The sequence below is a fragment of the Carcharhinus amblyrhynchos genome, chromosome 10 (assembly GCF_965287045.1).
Source record: "Carcharhinus amblyrhynchos chromosome 10, sCarAmb.v2.hapA, whole genome shotgun sequence".
NCBI lineage: Eukaryota > Metazoa > Chordata > Chondrichthyes > Carcharhiniformes > Carcharhinidae > Carcharhinus > Carcharhinus amblyrhynchos.
In genome coordinates, this window is record NC_137333.1 from 73,727,799 (window position 1) to 73,745,677 (window position 17,879).

The 17,879-nt window shown below is 39.8% G+C and overlaps 1 protein-coding gene across 8 annotated transcripts in view; it reads right to left on the minus strand.

Annotated features, from left to right (window-relative positions):
- LOC145349065 (spermatogenesis-associated protein 13-like) overlaps positions 1 to 17,879 on the minus strand; it is a 288,754-nt gene that overhangs the window by 3,011 nt on the left and 267,864 nt on the right. For all 8 annotated transcript variants that reach the window (XM_080197352.1, XM_080197345.1, XM_080197349.1 and 5 more), the window contains 5 exons: positions 15,029 to 15,208; positions 10,661 to 10,893; positions 9,040 to 9,169; positions 5,282 to 5,654; positions 441 to 515 (listed from right to left, as the gene is read on the minus strand). In XM_080197352.1, the coding sequence (XP_080053478.1) occupies positions 441 to 515; positions 5,282 to 5,654; positions 9,040 to 9,169; positions 10,661 to 10,893; positions 15,029 to 15,208 (991 nt within the window). The remainder of the gene's footprint in view (positions 1 to 440; positions 516 to 5,281; positions 5,655 to 9,039; positions 9,170 to 10,660; positions 10,894 to 15,028; positions 15,209 to 17,879) is intronic.

Genomic DNA, 17,879 nt, shown 5'->3' on the forward strand with positions numbered 1-17,879 from the left:
TACCAGAACATTTTATTACCTGAACAGTGGGAAATTAAAACTATTTTGGTTGCTGTGAATAAGTTGCAGGTTGCCAATTGCTATGTACTGCAAACATATCAGAATGTCAAACAGGAAATGAGCTGCTTAACCCACACAGTTGCGATAGTATACATAAGCAATACATACACTCACTATGTACCCTGTAATTTCCTGGAAGAAATGAAAAAAAACTCTGAGGGAGATTTTAAAAGTATAGAAAATTCCTCTAATGTCCTTCTACGATCAAACTGGATCCAGAAGATACTCATTTAATTTTTTAAGTCTTTAATATGTTAGACATCATTTATTTTAAAAGCAACAATGAAATGATCAGCTCAAAATCTGAAGCCTGTATAAACTCCTTAAATATTTTACCAAACTACACAACGGAAACCTTCTAAATACGTACTCCTACTCACCCTTCATCTTCCCATGCCTGGATTTTTTGGCATTTGACATTGCTTGTTTCTTCTGGTTTTCTGGTATTACAAATCCTGAAAGAAAGAAAATTCTTCATTAATACGTGACCTTTTCAAACATACTCCATTATCTACTATGCATTTTGCATAATATTGTTCTAAATATCTATTAGCATTCACTATATAAAAAAGCATTCAAGAAAGCCATTCAAAGCATTTAAATTCCCTCAAGTATTTAATCCTTTATTAAAAGTCTTATATCCAGACATCAAAGACTGCTAAATCCTTTAATTACCTCTAAATTATCAATCAAACCATGAACAGAAATTAGAAAGCCCAACACAGTTACAAAGTAGAAAGCAGCCGACTGGAATTTCCCAAGGGTAAGGGGTTTGGATGGGGAGGAGTTTGTTAGGTGTGTTCAGGAGGGTTTCCTGACAGTACGTGGATAAGCCTATGAGAGGAGAGGCTGTACTTGACCTGGTGCTGGCTAATGAACCAGGACAGGTGTCGGATCTCTCGGTAGGAGAGCATCTTGGGGATGGAGATCATAATTCTATCTCCTTCACAATAGCATTGGAAAGAGATAGGATCAGGCAGGCTAGGAAGGTGTTTGTCTGGAGTAAGGGGAAATATGAAGACGTCAAGCAGATAATTGGACAAATAAGCTGGAAGGAGGCGTCCTTGGGGAAAAGTACAGAAGGAAGGTGGCGGATATTCAAGGAATGTTTGACTGGAGCTCTGCACGATAATGTTCCGAAGATACAAGGAGGTTTTGGTAGGACGCAGGAACCGTGGTGCACGAAGGTTGTGGTGAACCTAGTCAGGAAGGAAAGGTGTATAACAGGTTCAGAGAGCTAGGAGATGTTAAAGATCTAGAGGGGTATAAGGCTTGTAGAAAGGAGCTTAAAAAGGAAAAGGAAATTAGGAGAGCCAGAAGGGGTCATGAGAAGGCCTTGGCAGGTAAGATTAAGGAGAATCCCAAGGCCTTCTACAAATATGTGAAAGTAAAAGGACAAGGAGAAGGGATAGGACCTATAAAAGGTGAAGGGGGAAAAGTCTGTGTGGAACCGGAAGAAATGGCAGAGGTGCTTAATGAGTACTTTGCCTTGGTATTCACGGTGGAAAGTGATCTGGGAGGTTGTACTACAGGTTTGCGGCAGTCTGAAAAGATTGAGTATGTGGATGTTAAGGAAGAGGATGTGTTAGAACTTTTAAACTCTATCAAGATAGATAAATCGCCAGGGCCGGATAGGATGTACCCCAGGTTACTGTGGGAGGTGAGGGAAGTGATTGCAGAGCCCCGGCGATGATCTTTGCGTCGTCGATGGAGACGGGAGAGGTTCTGGAGGATTGCGGATGCGGTTCCTATTTTCAAGAAAGGGAACAGGGATAGGCTGGGAAATTACCGACCGGTGAGTCTGACCTCAGTGGTTGGTAAGTTGATGGAGAGGCTTCTGAGGGACAAGATTTATGAGCATTTGGAGAAGTTTAGAATGATCAGAAATAGTCAACATGGTTTTGTCAAGAGCAGATCATGCCTTATGAGCCTAGTTGAGTTCTTTGAGAATGTGACTGAGCACATTGACGAAGGAAGAGCGGTAGACGTGGTTTACACAGACTTCAGCAAGGCGTTTGATAAGGTCCCCCATGCAAGACTTCTTGAGAAGGAGAGGGGGCATGGGATCCAGGGGGCTTTGGTCTTGTGGATCCAGAACTGGCTTGCCTGCAGAAGGCAGAGAGTGGTTGTGGATGGGTCTTTTTCTGCATGGAGGTCGGTCACCAGTGGAGTGCCCCAGGGATCTGTTCTAGGACCCTTGCTGTTTGTCATTTTCATAAATGACCTGGATGAGGAAGTGGAGGAATGGGTTAGTAAGTTCGCAGGCGATACGAAGGTTGGTGGTGTTGTGGATGGTCTGGAGGGATGTCAGAAGTTGCAGTGAGACATAGATAGGATGCAAGACTGGGCGGAGAAGTGGCAGATGGACTTCAATGGAGATAAATGTGTAGTGGTCAATTTTGGCAGGACCAGTGGGATGAAGGAATACAATATCAAGGGTAGGAGTCTTAACAGTGTTGAAGAGCAGAGGGATCTTGGGGTCCGGGTCCATAGGACTCTTAAATCGGCCTCGCAGGTGGAGGATGTGGTCAAGAAGGCATATGGTGTACTGGCCTTCATTAATCGAGGGATTGAGTTTAGGAGTCAGGAGGTAATGCTACAACTTTATAAGACCCTTGTCAGACCCCACTTGGAGTACTGTGCGCAGTTCTGGTCGCCTCACTATAGGAAGGACGTGGAAGCTATTGAAAGGGTGCAAAGGAGATTTACAAGGATGTTGCCTGGACTGGGAGGCATGCCTTATGAAGATACGTTGAGGGAGCTGGGACTCTTCTCCCTGGAGAGACGAAGGTTGAGAGGCGACCTGATCGAGGTTTAAGATGTTGAGAGGAGTAGAGGGTGGATTCTCAGAGGCTATTTCCCAGGGCTGAAATGGTTGCTACGAGGGGACACAGATTTAAGGTGCAGGGAAGCAAGTACAGAGGAGATGTTAGGGGTAAGTTTTTCACTCAGAGGGTGGTGAGTGAATGAAATAGGCTGCCGTCGGTGGTGGTGGAGGCGAACTCGCTGGGGTCTTTTAAAAGACTTCTGGATGAGTATATGGGATCTAATGGGATTGGGGGTTATAGATAGGTCTATGGCTTAGTAGGTATAGAAGTGGTCAGTGCAACTAGTGGGCCAAAGGGCCTGTTTGTGCTGTAGTGTTCTATGTTCTATTAATATTGCTAAAATGATAGTATTTACAGTTATGTAAACAAACAGCTATTGAAACATCCTAGGTTTTATCCCCCAATCCTCTCAGACACAGATGGGCAATTTTTTTTTTGAAAGGGCTGACAATTTAAATAAGTTTTCAGTGCCTCACAGCTCATCTGTCTTTTATAATTCCACGTTCTGCAACTCCACATTACAGAATAAAGCAAGCCCTGCTATCAATGAAAATGAAGTTTGCTTGAAATTAGCATCAAGTTCAAACAGGCCTATTGAGTTCATGATTCCCATACGTGAGTCACATCCCACTTCCTCCTCCCCGTGATGCAAACATCCAATCTTACATCTGTGTTGCACCTGTACCTCTCTTTCAGCTTCGTGTTAATCTACTGAATCATGAACATGGATTTGGATGATGTACTTGCTGAATGAAAACAGCTGGCAAAGAAGACATTCTGACAGAGTCCCATCTGAAGCTCCTCTTCCAAATACTTACTGATATACTGTACTATATTCCAGTTTTTGTTTTCAATAAAACATGGATACACGATGCAAAATGCCACTATATTTTCATTCACAGTACACTGATCTATATTCCGATGTAATATATAGAAAAGGAACATTTCTGTAGTCAGAAGAACACAACTCATCCAAGTCTTCAATCAAGTGTCAAGCCTGTGCAAATGATCTTTATTCTTTAAATAGAAGGACACTCAATCACATTAGTGGAAACACAGTAATATAATGAAGATTTAGTATCTCAAGATCAATCTTTGGAATTAATTTAATTACCTCATTACAATGCCTTAAATACTAGCAAATTAAATCAGTAATGGTTTTAGACATTTAAATATTTAGTTATTGAGCAAAGTTAACAGTTACTGAACTTTTACACTTTTAACAACATGAAATTCTTTTATTGCCAATTGCCAAAACAAAAAAGGAGCTTCCCTCTTTGATTTCCTTCTCTTTCTTTCATAGAACAACTCAGATCAGGAGCTTAGCTAAGGATCAGGAGATAGAGCCACCAAATCATTACACTGGTAGTGACACTTAACACAGTCACAAAGGACAACTAATATATATTAGGTTGATGATACCTTAGACATTTGACATTTGTTGGTAACTCTGAAAAGAGAGATTTATATTTATGTAATACCATCCCCAAACTACTTCAGAGACAATGACGAAATTTTTGAAATACAACCACTTGGTTTGTAGGCTGCTGCAGCAGCCAATATATTTTTGATAATGTCCCTAAAATATGCTGACCATTCATTGTTTTTGGTAATGTTTGTTGATGGATGAATATTAATGACGAAAACAGGAAAATTTCTGGCTCTCTTTCAATAAAGTGGCATGGGCTCTATTATCTCCATTTACTTATTTGGACTAGGCATCGGTTTAACATCCCCATCTCAAATGCAACACTTATGAAAATGCAGCACTGCCTATTTACTTGAATGAAGTATCAGCCCAAATTATGAGCATAAGTCTCAAAGTGATGTTTCCATTTCAAACCCAGAATCTCTTGACTCAACTACGATAAACGCAGATTCTCAAAGGCAATGGAAGCAATTACAATTCATTGTAATAAAATATAAGGATATGTTCTTGGGAAAAGTACTGCCTTAATGAATTATGGGAAGCAAATTAGGGGGGAAACACAAAAGATTCAATGGTCAAGTATATTACATTTGTAGCCTCCACTTTGCTTCTTTGGTAATGAAAGAAAGTAATGTGACTGCACCGTGATCCATTGTACTTCTCCAAATTCCCAACAAATGTAGTCAATGGGTAGCTAAGCAATGTACGCAGAATATTTCCACTTTATCTAACCTCAAATAGTTCATCACTTGGACCTCGATACCTCTTGGTTGGGGAAACGGAATGTTAGAAGTTTGTAAGTGTTGCTGAGACTGAATTTTGTTTGGTTACCATGCTCTGTAATTATTCTGTAAAGTCTCATTGTCAGGTTTTTCCTTGAAGAATGACTGCCCAACCAGGAGGGTAGGAAACCAATTGCTGCACCTATTTTCCCTCCTTTTAAATGTTCAGAACTCAAACTTACCCATTTCTTTGTCTTCTTCTACCCTTTTTCTTTCATCTATACATGCTTGCAGCCAGCGCTGTTTGTCTTCTGGCTTTTTAGCACAGAATAGGTAGACCTCTTCTGTTGATTTACTTCTCAGTTTGAAGGCATTTTTTACATTAATGTTAAAATCTTTGTCTTTGCCATCTTCTGTGTCCAATATTTTTATCTCATCCATGTCAATATGTCCTTTATAGTATAACATATCTCGTCTCAACAAGTCCTTTTTACAGAAAAACAGTTGGTGGTCAAACAGAAAAAATGTTCTCTGTTGGCTCTTTCCTTGGCATGAGATTTTAGCCAACTCTCCAGAATGGATCAATTCTGAACTTCTAGTTAAAACATCTGGTCCCTGAAAAATATACAGGTAAATGACATGGTACATAGAGCCACTCCAACAATATAACACATTATCCTTCCTGTTGGTGCAGGAAGAGTACCAGTTAAGACCACAAGGTGCCTCCAAAGTGCTAACAGAGCTCACTCTGGTGGTCAAAATTAAGTAGTACAGAATTTCAACATAATGCAAAAACATTAGAGTTTGGAGACAAGTTTGGGCCAAAACATTAGAGAAAGAGCAAGGGTTCAGGGGAAAGTGGGGCAGGTTATTACACAGGCTGTAGCTTCAGAAGCACATTCAGAAACAAAAATCAAGGTATGGCAGCAAAACAATGTCCCAAATGGCTGGTGAGTATTGTCGCTTAGGGACCAAGTCCAAACAACTTGCAGGCTAAAAATTAAAAATATAAAGTATTAATAATAAACAACAAGTGAATAGTTGCTGAGTCCTGAGTTTTATTTTGTAAGGAAGGTTTATTACTACTAAATAGTTGTGTTAAGTATTAGTTGGATTTATCCTTTTTGTGAGGTTTGACAGCAGTTAAGGCTTATTAGTATTGGCAAGGTTCGTTATTAGTTAACCTTGTTACTGCTAAATAGAAAAGTGTCAGCATTCCTTTGATTTCCATCCTGTGCTATGTGGAACTCCAGGGAGCTGCCTGTGTCCTGGATAACCATATGTGCAGGAACTGTTCAGTTATAACAACTTGGGTTTGAGAACTAGAGCAGCACTTGGCATCACTGCGTCACATCCGTGAGGTTGAGCGCTTTATGGATAGCACATTTATGTAGCCACAGCTTTAAAGTATGCAAGGACTGAGGGGATGAAGGTTTAGAGGAGGTGAAAAACATAAGTGAAGAGGAAGTATGAAAAGAGACTGGCAGTTAATAAAAGGGAATCAGAAATCTTCTACAGACATATACATAGTAAAAACGTGGCAAAAAAAAAGATAGTAGGGCCAATTAGGAACCAAAAAGGAGAATTAAGTTTGGAGAAGGCAGCAAAGCTAAGGTATTAAACAAATACTTTGCATCTGCCTTTACCAAGGAAGCTAACCAGGCCATTGATAAAAGAGGAGGTAGTTTAGACACTGGAAGGATTTTGAATTGATAATGGGGTGGTATTGTTCTGGATGGCTGTACTTAAATTTGATTAGGTACAAGGACCAGAAGAGACGCATCCAAGAACATGGGGGAGGTGACAGTGCAAATCATGGAGGGACAGGCCATTCTTTTTCAGTGTTCCCTATGCTCAGGAGTGTTGCCAGAAGACAGAAGAATTGCTCAAGGTAAACTCAGCAATTATAGGCCAGTCGGCTTAACTTAGGTAGTGGGAAGCCTTCTCAAAATAAAAATTTGGGGCAAAAGTAATAGTTACATGGACAAGACTGCCACATTTATTGCTCATCCCTAATTTCCATCTGGAAGTTGATGGTGACCTGCCTCCTTGAAATGATGCAGACCATATGATGCACCAGTGATAACAAATATAGGATAGTGTATTGTTTGGAGAGGAATTTGTAGGTGGTGGTGTTCACTTGCAACTGCTACCCGTGTCCCTCTTGGTGGTAGAGATTGCAGGTTTGGAAGGTGCTTTCAAAGGAGCCTTGGTGAGTTGCTGCATTGTGTCTTGTGTATGGCATACATTGCTGCCACAGTGGTGGAGAGAATGCCAATCAAGTTGGTTGCTTATTCCAGTTTCTTGAGTGTTCTTGGAGTTGCACACATCCAGGCAAGTGGAAATCATTCCATCACACGCCTGTCTGCCTTGCAGATGGTGAGTAGGCTTTGGGGAGTCAAGAATCGAGTTACGCAGGATTCCTAGCTTCTAATCTGCTGCTATAGCCACAGTATTTATATAGCTGGTCCAGTTCAGTTTTTGCTAGTGGGGAATTCAGCGATGGTAATCTCATTTAATGTCAAAAGGCCATGTTTAGATTCTCTTGTTGGAGATGGTATTGCCTCGCACTCAAGTAGTAGAAATGTTACTTGCCACTTGTCAATCTGGATATTTGCCCATGTCTTGTTGCACATGGACATGGACTGTTTAAGTATTTGAGGAGTCACAAATGGTGAACATTAAGCAATCATCAGTGAACATCCCCACTTCTGACATTATGAAGAAGGGAAAGTCACTGATTAAGGAAAACAGCAAGGACTTAAGGGAAAATTGTGTTTAACTAAATTACTGGAGTTTTTTGAAGAGGTAACAGAGTCAGATTGTTGACAGCAATGTTGTTGATGCGGTGTACATGGACTTCCAAAGGTATTTGATATAGTGTCACACAATAGACTTGAGAACAAAGTCATAGCTCATGCAATAAAAGGGGCACCACCAACATGGATACACACTTAGCTAAGTGACAGGGAGTAGTGGTTAATGGATGTTTTTCAGGTTGCAAGGTGTGTAGTAGAACTCCCCAGGTGTCAGTGCTGGGACCCTTTTTCAGATATACATTAATGACCCAGGCCTTGGTGCACTGGGCACAATTTGTGGATAATACAAAACTTGAAAGCATGAAACTATGAAAAAGATTGTATAGAATTTCAGAAGGAAACAGTCAAGCTGATGGAATGGGCAGTCAGATGGCAGATGAAGTTCAATGCAGAGACATGCAAAGTGATTCATTTGATTGGCAAAAAATGGAGATATAATGTAAATTAAAGACACAACTCTAATGGGGTGCAAGAGCAGAGGGACCTGAATGTATATGTACATAAATCAAGGAAGGTGGCAGGAGAGGTGGAGAGATTGGTTAATAAAGCATACAGTATGCTAAGCTTTATTAATAAGAGCACACAGAGTCCAAGAACAAGGTTATGCTCAACTTGTACAAAACACTAGTTTGACCCCAGCTGGGGTGTTGCATCCCTGTTATAACTAGCATACATAAGGAAGAACATGAAGGCATTGGAGAGAAGGCAGACAAAATTCATGAATTCCTTATCTCTGAAACCTGTTATGAAGAGAGATTTCAGAAGCTAGGACTGTTTGTTTCTCTTGGAGAAAGGCAGAGGGGATTTCGTAGTGCCACAAAACATTGCAATGATTTATGATCAGAGTTTCCTTGCTTGATGTAAAAGCTCTGAAGGCTGTTGTGTTTTTGAGTTTGACACTGGAACAAATCAGGGAGAACTTATTCCAGTACTGACATTTTTATATCATTGGCTGCTGCGATCTAGGCAGTTTGGGTGAAACAGTACATATTTTGCAAGGAGAAGACAGCTATTTCTCCACCACTTTTTCCAGGGCAATGCACATCTATTAGGATTTGATGTAATTAACAGCAAATCTCAGCAATTAGATATTAAAATTGCTTGCCCCAAAACTAATAGAAATATCAAAAATTTATATAAACCGAAGCAATCTAATTACAGAATAGAAATGCAAAATGTACCTCCCAATTTACAATGGACACTTGCCACTGAGCGATCTTGTTTATACTTTCTAATCGTCTTTTGCGTTCATTAATCAGACGTGCTACATTCTTCATGGTTTCATATGCAGCACCGATGTTTTTGTAGTCACTGAAATGGCAAGAGCTTTGATTAATCTTTGACACTGTTCAACAACTGCCATAGTGCAGGTTCCTAGATTTCAATCAAATACAATTTAGAACAAGAGGAGCAGCAACACTATCCATCCAGCTTGATATAAAATGACTATGTTACAACAAAACTGGTTTTCCAAACAGAGTTTGAAACATTGATCTTTGATGTGAGATGTAATATATCGCAGCAAACAAAATGCACCCAATTACATTCCATCTTTGAAACATCCAACCACGGTCAGCTATACATCATCCCTGCTGTGCATGTTTAATAGAAGCATATTTTTCATGTTCAAAATGCCAAAAAGTTATTTTAAATTCCCTACTGTTGGTTATAGCTGTGACCAGCTGGGCCAAACAGTTTTGAAAGGTTCCACTCCCATTCTCAATTGAAGTTAACCGATCTTGGGTGTCAGCAAGGACATTATAATTGGTCCCAGGCCTCTGGATCAGGGAAATGGATAACTGACCAAGGTTACTTTTCTTGAACACTAACCTGTGACTACCTCTAGAAGAGTGCAATTGTGGATGTTAGGCAAAGGTAGGAATTGGTGCACGTGTGATGCCACCATGATAAAGGGAGAACACTCGCATGCATTATTAAGACTCACATCCACCCTTTGGGCGTACATCTGAAAAGCCTCACAAACTCTTAAAACTGTACCTCTGATTAATGCATTCAGCAGGGGAGCAAAGAAAGTTATCAAAAAGATCTTTTAAATTGAATTCATAATTTTTGGCTGGATTTTGTATTTGATTTTGAGGAATGAAACATTTTTGCTGGTTTAGTGGTCTCTTAACTAGGTCAGGCATAAACATTTTCAGATGCAGGGTAAAGCTCCGTTGGTGTTATATTTTCTATCTGTAAAAATTTTATACAGAAAGAGGTAAGTGTCATCCCTATCTGTTTTTTTGGGATTTCTTCCCCCTTTAAATGCTTTCTTCAATAGTCTTAAAAAGTGAGCAGGCTTTATCTCACTTTTATCCATAACACTTCAGTGAAATGCAGGATTCAACACAATGGGCATCATAGAGCACTATATTTTCATTTGCAAAATGACTCAACTTCACATACTGGAGATCTCGGAGTAGCTATAGTCTGGAAAAAAAAACACCTTTGGTAAGATGCTTAACCTATATGAAGTTGCTGGACCTTAAAGGAAATCTGAAATATAACCTTCCACTATAATCATGCAGTCAAATTTAACAAATACAAATTGGCGTTATTCAAAAGACTTATCCCCTAGCCCAGCTGCAGGCACCCAATATGAAGTAATCTGTGATCACCAATACGTTTCAAGCTGGTTGTTTAAATGTTTTTAAGTGCAATTTTTTGTGTTCAAAGTTACTCTTAAATTTTGAAAATACTACTCTCATTTAAGGATGATGGATTGTCACAAGGGAGAAGAATATACTTTATTTATAATTTTTTCAGAGTCTGTTAATACATTTGGACTTCATTCTATACCTGTGATCTGGGGTAGTGTATTTGAGCAACTCAGCAAGCTGTAGTGGGTATTTACAGATCTTCTGGACTGGAGTAAGAAGAAAGCCATCAATGGCGATGTCAATCATCTGTTGAAGCAGTCGGCAGGCCTCAAAGAAGTGTCGATATTTGCTCTGTTTCATTAGTTTGGCAAGTTCAGCACATGCACTAGGGTGATTGTTGCAATATTCAGAGTATATTCCAAACCCTTCTTTCTGTAAAGGAACAATAGTAGTTAATCAAACAAAATTGATCATTACACTTCAAATTGTTTCTCAACCTCATTGAAATTTTTAAAAAAATCACCAGCAATCAATGTTTCTTAGAGCCACGTTCACAAACATGTCTTCTGCACCAGTATCAAAAGTTAAATCAAAAACTATGAACTGGATATTGTATACCATAGATCACGGCATACAGGTCGACCCAGATGTTAGATGACCAAATTCTTTCAGCACAAGAAGTCATGTTTAAGCCTGCGTGCAGCATACAAATCAACTTCCCTTTTCTGCTAAGAAATGCTACACTGAAATGGGACTGGAAGTTGAACAATTTGGACTTGGACCTGGATTTGGGATCTATGTCCTAGAGTGTAGCAAGAAGCTCTAGAAATTTTTGTGGTCATCTGCCAAAATTCTATAGATTCTGGTATGATTCTTACAGACTGAAAAGGTACCAAATATAATCCCATTATTTAAGAAAGTGGGAGAGAGCGAAAACTAGGAATTACAGACCTGTTAGCCTGGCATCAGTAGTATTTTACAATAACTGGACACTTAGAAAATAATGGTGTGTTGGTTGTATAAATACTAGCAATGGGTTAATGATTGATTTACGGGCAGAAAAGAGAAAATAAACAGATCATTCACAAGTTGACAATCTGTGACTTCAAGGATCAGTTGTTGGGCCCGAGCTATTTACAATCTATATCAATGATTTGGAGTTGGGGATCAAACGTAATCGGCGAGATTCTCTGGTGTCCCAGCCATGTGTTTCCTGTCAGCGGGAGGTGATGCATTATTTGCTAGAAACAGGATTCCCTGGTGCCACCACTGTCAATAGGAATTCCCGCTGACATCACCCCACGCCAGCAGAAAACCTGTACTGCCAGTGGGACCAGAGAATCCTGCTGGTGTGAACAGTGGAGACTTCCAACCAACATTTCTTAGTTTGCCAATGACAAAACTTGGTGGGAATATGAGTTGTGAGGAGGATGTAAACAGGCTTCAAGGGAATTTAGATAGCCTAAAGTGACTGCATAAGAGCATGGCAAATGGAATACAAGATGGAAAACTTTAGATATACAGACATTTTGTTCAGGAATGCAGAGTATCCAAGGTAACAAATGGAGAGATTTGTTGTGGAGGGATGAACCTGAAATTGAAACTGCTAAATGTGGTTGAAAGTGGGATCCTTACAAAGATGCCATAATCAAAGTGTCTCAGAATAAATTTGATGAATTCTTTGCATTTGATGCCAAAGACAATTACATTCAAGGTTTATATAACACTTTGTGCACAAAGGTATCCTTGCAGAATCAATTCATTTGTCACATTGATTTAATTAGAAGTACTTTTTTTTCATATTTCAAAATGGCAACCATTTACGCTGGCAGTTCATATTTTATATTCAGCAAATCAGTTGGCTCTAGCTTTTAGGCATATTTTGCAAGGCTTTAACATATGCATTGCAATCTACAGCATTTTGCAAGCAAGTAAATCCATTCAAATAATTCAATCTTGTTTCACTCCTTGAAAAATTGAGAATATTTAATTGTTTACTTTTCATAAGCAGCACAACATAAATTTGCATTAAAATATGACCATTATCATAGTGAAACATCAAAAGGCACTTCACAGAGTTGTAAGCAAACAGAATTTGCTTCCAAGCCATATAAGGAAATGTTAGAACAGAAGACCAAAAACATAGTCAAAGAGAGAGATTTTAACAAATGCCTTAAGGGAGGAGAGGAAGGTGAAGAGGCAGAGAAGTTTAGGGAGGGAATTCCAGGGCTTAAGCTAAAGACACAACCATCAAAAGTGAAGCATTTAAAATTAGGCATGCTCAAGAGACTAGAATTGGAGACATGCAGATATCTCAGAAGGCTGCAGAGTTGGAGGAGATTACAAAAATTGGGAGGAGCAAAACCATTGCTCAGTGAGCACAGGAGGGATGGATGAGATGAGATGAGATGAGAAGGGCACAAGACTTTGCCCTTTACATTACAAAAAACAGCATGCTCAAACCAACTTTAGACTCTCAATGCGGCAGGACTTTTCTCTCTCTCTACTGAGTGTTGGTAGCAGTGAGAAGTGGGGCACTGCTCGCTGGCAACGGGATTGTATGGTCACGCCATTGTCAGTGGAGTTTGCTGTTGAATACACCCTTACCACTGGGAAATCCAGGATGGGGTATGCCTTGGCGGGACTGCAAGTTCCCACTAGCATGAATGATAGCAGCAAATAGTGATTTGAAGCAGTAATCAGTTCAATATGTTGATATGTATGCTGCTCATTTCTGTGAGCTACTGAAGCTGTAAACATTGGAACGCCCAAATTTTTGTTCATTGATATGATTGTGCTCATTGGCAAACAGTTTGGTTTATCAATGCATATTGTTTTCTTTCAATATAAATTGGTTACAGCACAAAAGAACACCATTGAGACTATCATGTTCGTGCCAGCTCTTTATTAGAGCAATTCACCTAGCACCATTCCTTTGCACTTTTCCTGTAGACCTGCAAATATTTCCTCTTCAGATAAAAATCAAAATTTCTTTTGGAGCCATGTTTGAATCTGCCTCGACTACACAGCCCGGCCTGCTGGCAGGATTTCTGGTTTCTCCCAAGTCAATGGACTTTTGAACGGCTCACCACATTTTCCAGTCCAACCCCACTGCAATGGGGCCATAAAATTATGCCCTCTCAGACAGTGCATTCCAGTTCCTAACCACTCGTTGTGTAAAAAATATTTTCCTCGTGTTGCTTTTGCTTCTTTTGCCAATCGCATTAAATTGTTATCCTCTGGTTCTCAATCCTGCCGTAGTAAACGTCACTAGCTTTTGGGGTTTGCCCCTTCATCAGGTGAGTGGGAGTTCTGATCACAAACAATCACTACCAGATAAACCTTTGGACTTTAACCTGGTGTTGAGACTTCTTACTGTGTTTACCCCAGTCCAACACCAGCACCTCCATACCATCTCAATCCTTCGACCAGTGAGAGCAGTTTTTTGATATTTACTCTGTCCAGACCACTCAAGTTTGAATACCTCTATCAGATCTCCTCTCAACCTTCTCTTCTCTCCTCTCAGGAGAACAGCCCCAGCTTCTCCAATCTATGTAACTGAAGATCCTCATCCCTCTATTGATGAACAAACATCGTATATGAATTAAACCATAATGTGGAGTTGCCAGTGTTGGACTGGGGTGGACGAGATGAAAGGTCACACAAGTTATAGTCCACCAGGTTCATTTGAAATCACAAGCTTTCAGAGCGATGCTCCTTTGCCAGGTGATCTAGAGCCCTCTGTGAATGAACCTCTAATTCAAAAGGAAAAAAGCAGTTTGCAAGGATGATCTCTCTTTTGCTCTCAGTCACAGATGTGCCTCTAGATTCAGCACCAGTCTTTTTAATTTGTCAGAGTCAGTTTAGCTTTAAAAGGTTAAACTGAAAAAAGCCGATCTTCCATCTTATACATTTAGACAGAAAATTAGTTGTAGTTTTATTGCTTTCATAACACAAGGATATAACAAAATATAAGTTCAAATGATGTCAAACTGCATTTTGTTAATTCATGTAGTTTATGCAAATAAATTAGTTAATAGCCCAAAGCCTGTGTTATTCAGTTCACATTTTGCAAGGCGAGAAGAACTGAGACGAGGTCTCACTTATTTCAGTGAGGGGCTTGTTTCTATTATGGTGTTATGAATATGAGTCATGCAGCTGCTTAACTTGATATTAGGCAAAAAAGATGCACTTTGAATCATAGGAAATATAAGATCTGCTTACAGAAGCTGTTGTTGCTGCTGAAACCTAGAAAATATCGAGTGTAAAAATTATGATGTCCCTCACAATCTGAATTAGATCAAACAGGATAGCTGATTGGGACATAAATCCATCACTGCTCACTGCTGATGTGCCCAAGATGTCCCAGTTGCCAGGGGATTTTGGAGCAAGGTTGACTGCAAATATGTTATAGGTTCCATTCAAGTGAATTCTGTATCTTATTACTTTAGTTGAATAGCTGAAATCTGAATCAAAATAAACTATTTGTTTTTCCAACATTGTACTAGTGATGAAATTGGCTAGAATTCATGCACATCAAATCAGTGCAATTATGCATTTAACATACGTGCTGAAGGAAACAGGATCCGATTTCACTCAGATGAGGCTCATCTTTGTTGAATAGTTTTTCTAAGTCCTTCAAAAATTTCCTTTGGAATTTGTAAATCTCCTCAATGTTCCCAAATATGACATTTAACTGTGCTTCAGAAAACATCCCTGTATGTTTGCGACACTGGCGAATATATCCCTAAAAAGTCAAGAAAATAATAAAAATCACTGTGCACATAATTTGTATCAAACAAGATTGAAATAATGCTTACAAATGGTTTTGATCTTCCATGCAAGATATTTTGAAAAGAAAATTCTCAAGATTTGATATGACAGTTTGACTTTACATAAATGTCAGCCTTAATCTATTATTCAAAAATCACTCTTTGTGCCCTCACTAAATACCTAGCTGTGCAAAGACACCCTGCAGCATGTTTAAGAATTATAGAGAAGATTAATTATTAACTGGGCTTAATTAAAGGAAATAACTGAAGATCACAGCATGCTGGAATTCATGAGCACAATTTTGAAATTATCAAATGTATAATGATATCATTCTCATGGCCACATACATGTACACTCAGCATAGCTAATGTAACATTCAGTTGTCAGATACATGCACGTACAATTTGAAAACTTAAAAAGGCATATTTTCCACCATTAAAGATGATCAGACAAGTATATACCAGATTCAAGTCCATTTAAAGAGAATGTAACTTCCTATCACTCTTGAATGAGATCTGCCCCTGCAATATAGCTTAATTTTGATAGCAGTTCTATTTGCTTGAAAGGTACACTTTCACATTTCACTATAAATTACAAGAACTACTTACATAATTGCTGCTACCTACAACCACTGAGTAAAGTCTTTCCTACTTGGTAACTAATACTGTGCCATTCAGAATAGGAACGATCCCCAGGCTGAACAGTGGGGGAAAGGAAGCCAAGGATTCCTTTATCTATCAAATCCAACAGGAAAAATGTAGATGTCTGAAGCCAGAATTTCTCACACTTGTGATGTTTCCCAAACTGAAACAGCATGCCAACACACAGATGCACTTTTGCACAATAGTTGGCAAGATGCATTATAGGCCATTTAGAAAATGTAATTTTATTTCCATTAGTTTTCAATTTGCCCATAATAGTCACATGCTTATTTCTAGATCGGAAAGTTATGGGTTGAAATCCCACTTCAGTGACTTCAGTACATAAGGCTGGAGTGTTTCTTCAGTGCAGCATCAAAACAGTGCTGCACTCATGACAGGCAACGTCTGTCAGATGAAAACGTTACACCAAAACACCATCTAATCTCTCAGATTGATATAAAGGTGTCTCGGCACAATTTAAACAGCAGGAGAATTCCTCTGGTATCCTGTTCAACAGTTACCTCTGGAGCAACACCTAAAAAGATACCCTGGTTATTAGCATATTGCTTTTTTGTCAGAGGTTGATGAATACAAATTGATTATACCCTATATTACATTAGTGATTACACTTTCCTTCACCTTCGGTGTCTCACTGATAGTCTGCTCTCACAGGTTACAGTCTTGCTCGACGGCAACAAAAATCCAGTCTCTTGGTTTATAATTCAATTTTTGTTTTTTGGGTGTGAACAGAGGGAAGATTTGGAAATCATCTACTACTGCTGGACCTCCTGCTTTTATCTCGATTTTGATTACCTTTTACCTTCCATCTCCCACTGCTGGAGAGAAAACTTACAAAATCCCATGCCGATCAAGCAATGACCTTCCAAAATAGTGGACATGAGGTACTTACTGTTGGCAATCACTGGGAAACCTTTTATAACCATTTTAAGTTACCATCACCTTGACACACATTTGTGAGACAATTTTAAAAGCAATTCATTTTTGCTAAGCTACTCTGTGGAAAATGGCAGAAGATTCTAAATTACCTGAATAGAAATAATTTTCAGGGTTATGGGGAAAACACAGTAAAAAGTCTGACAACACCAGGTTTTAGTCCAACCTATTTATTTGATAATATTCTCACTAGCTTTCGAGGGGACAGCCTCTTCGTCAGGTGAATGGAGAGTTCTGGCCTCAGACAGAGCATATAAAGCACAGACAGTTTAGAGATTACTGATTAGAATGCGAATCCTTACACCTAACCTGCTGTTCAAGACCTGAAGTGGCTGATAATGTGAGTGGTAGGAGCACTGATCACAGTTTAAAGAGATGTGTATTGTCTCCAGACAGTACAGTAAGTGAGGTTTTGCAAACCCAGGCAAGTCACGGGGGTTACAGATAGTGCGACATGAACCCAAGATCCCTGTTGAGACCGTCCTCATGCGTGCGGAACTTGGCTATCAGTCTCTGCTCAGCGACTCTGCGCTGTTGTGTGTCGTGAAGGCCGCCTTGGAGAATGCTTACCCGAAGGTCAGAGGCTGAATGCCCGTGACCACTGAAGTGTTCGCCAACAGGAAGGGAACAGTCTTGCCTGGTGACTGTCGAGCGATGTTCATTCATCCTGTGATCAGTCCGGTAGGAGCACTGATCACAGGATGAATGAACATCGCTCGACAGTCACCAGGCAAGACTGTTCCCTTCCTGTTGGTGAACACTTCAGTGGTCACGGGCATTCAGCCTCTGACCTTCGGGTAAGCATTCTCCAAGGCGGCCTTCACGACACACGACAGCGCAGAGTCGCTGAGCAGAGACTGATAGCCAAGTTCCGCACACATGAGGACGGTCTCAACAGGGATCTTGGGTTCATGTCGCACTATCTGTAACCCCCGTGACTTGCCTGGGTTTGCAAAACCTCACTTACTGTACTGTCTGGAGACAATACACATCTCTTTAAACTGTGATCAGTGCTCCTACCACTCACATTATCAGCCACTTCAGGTCTTG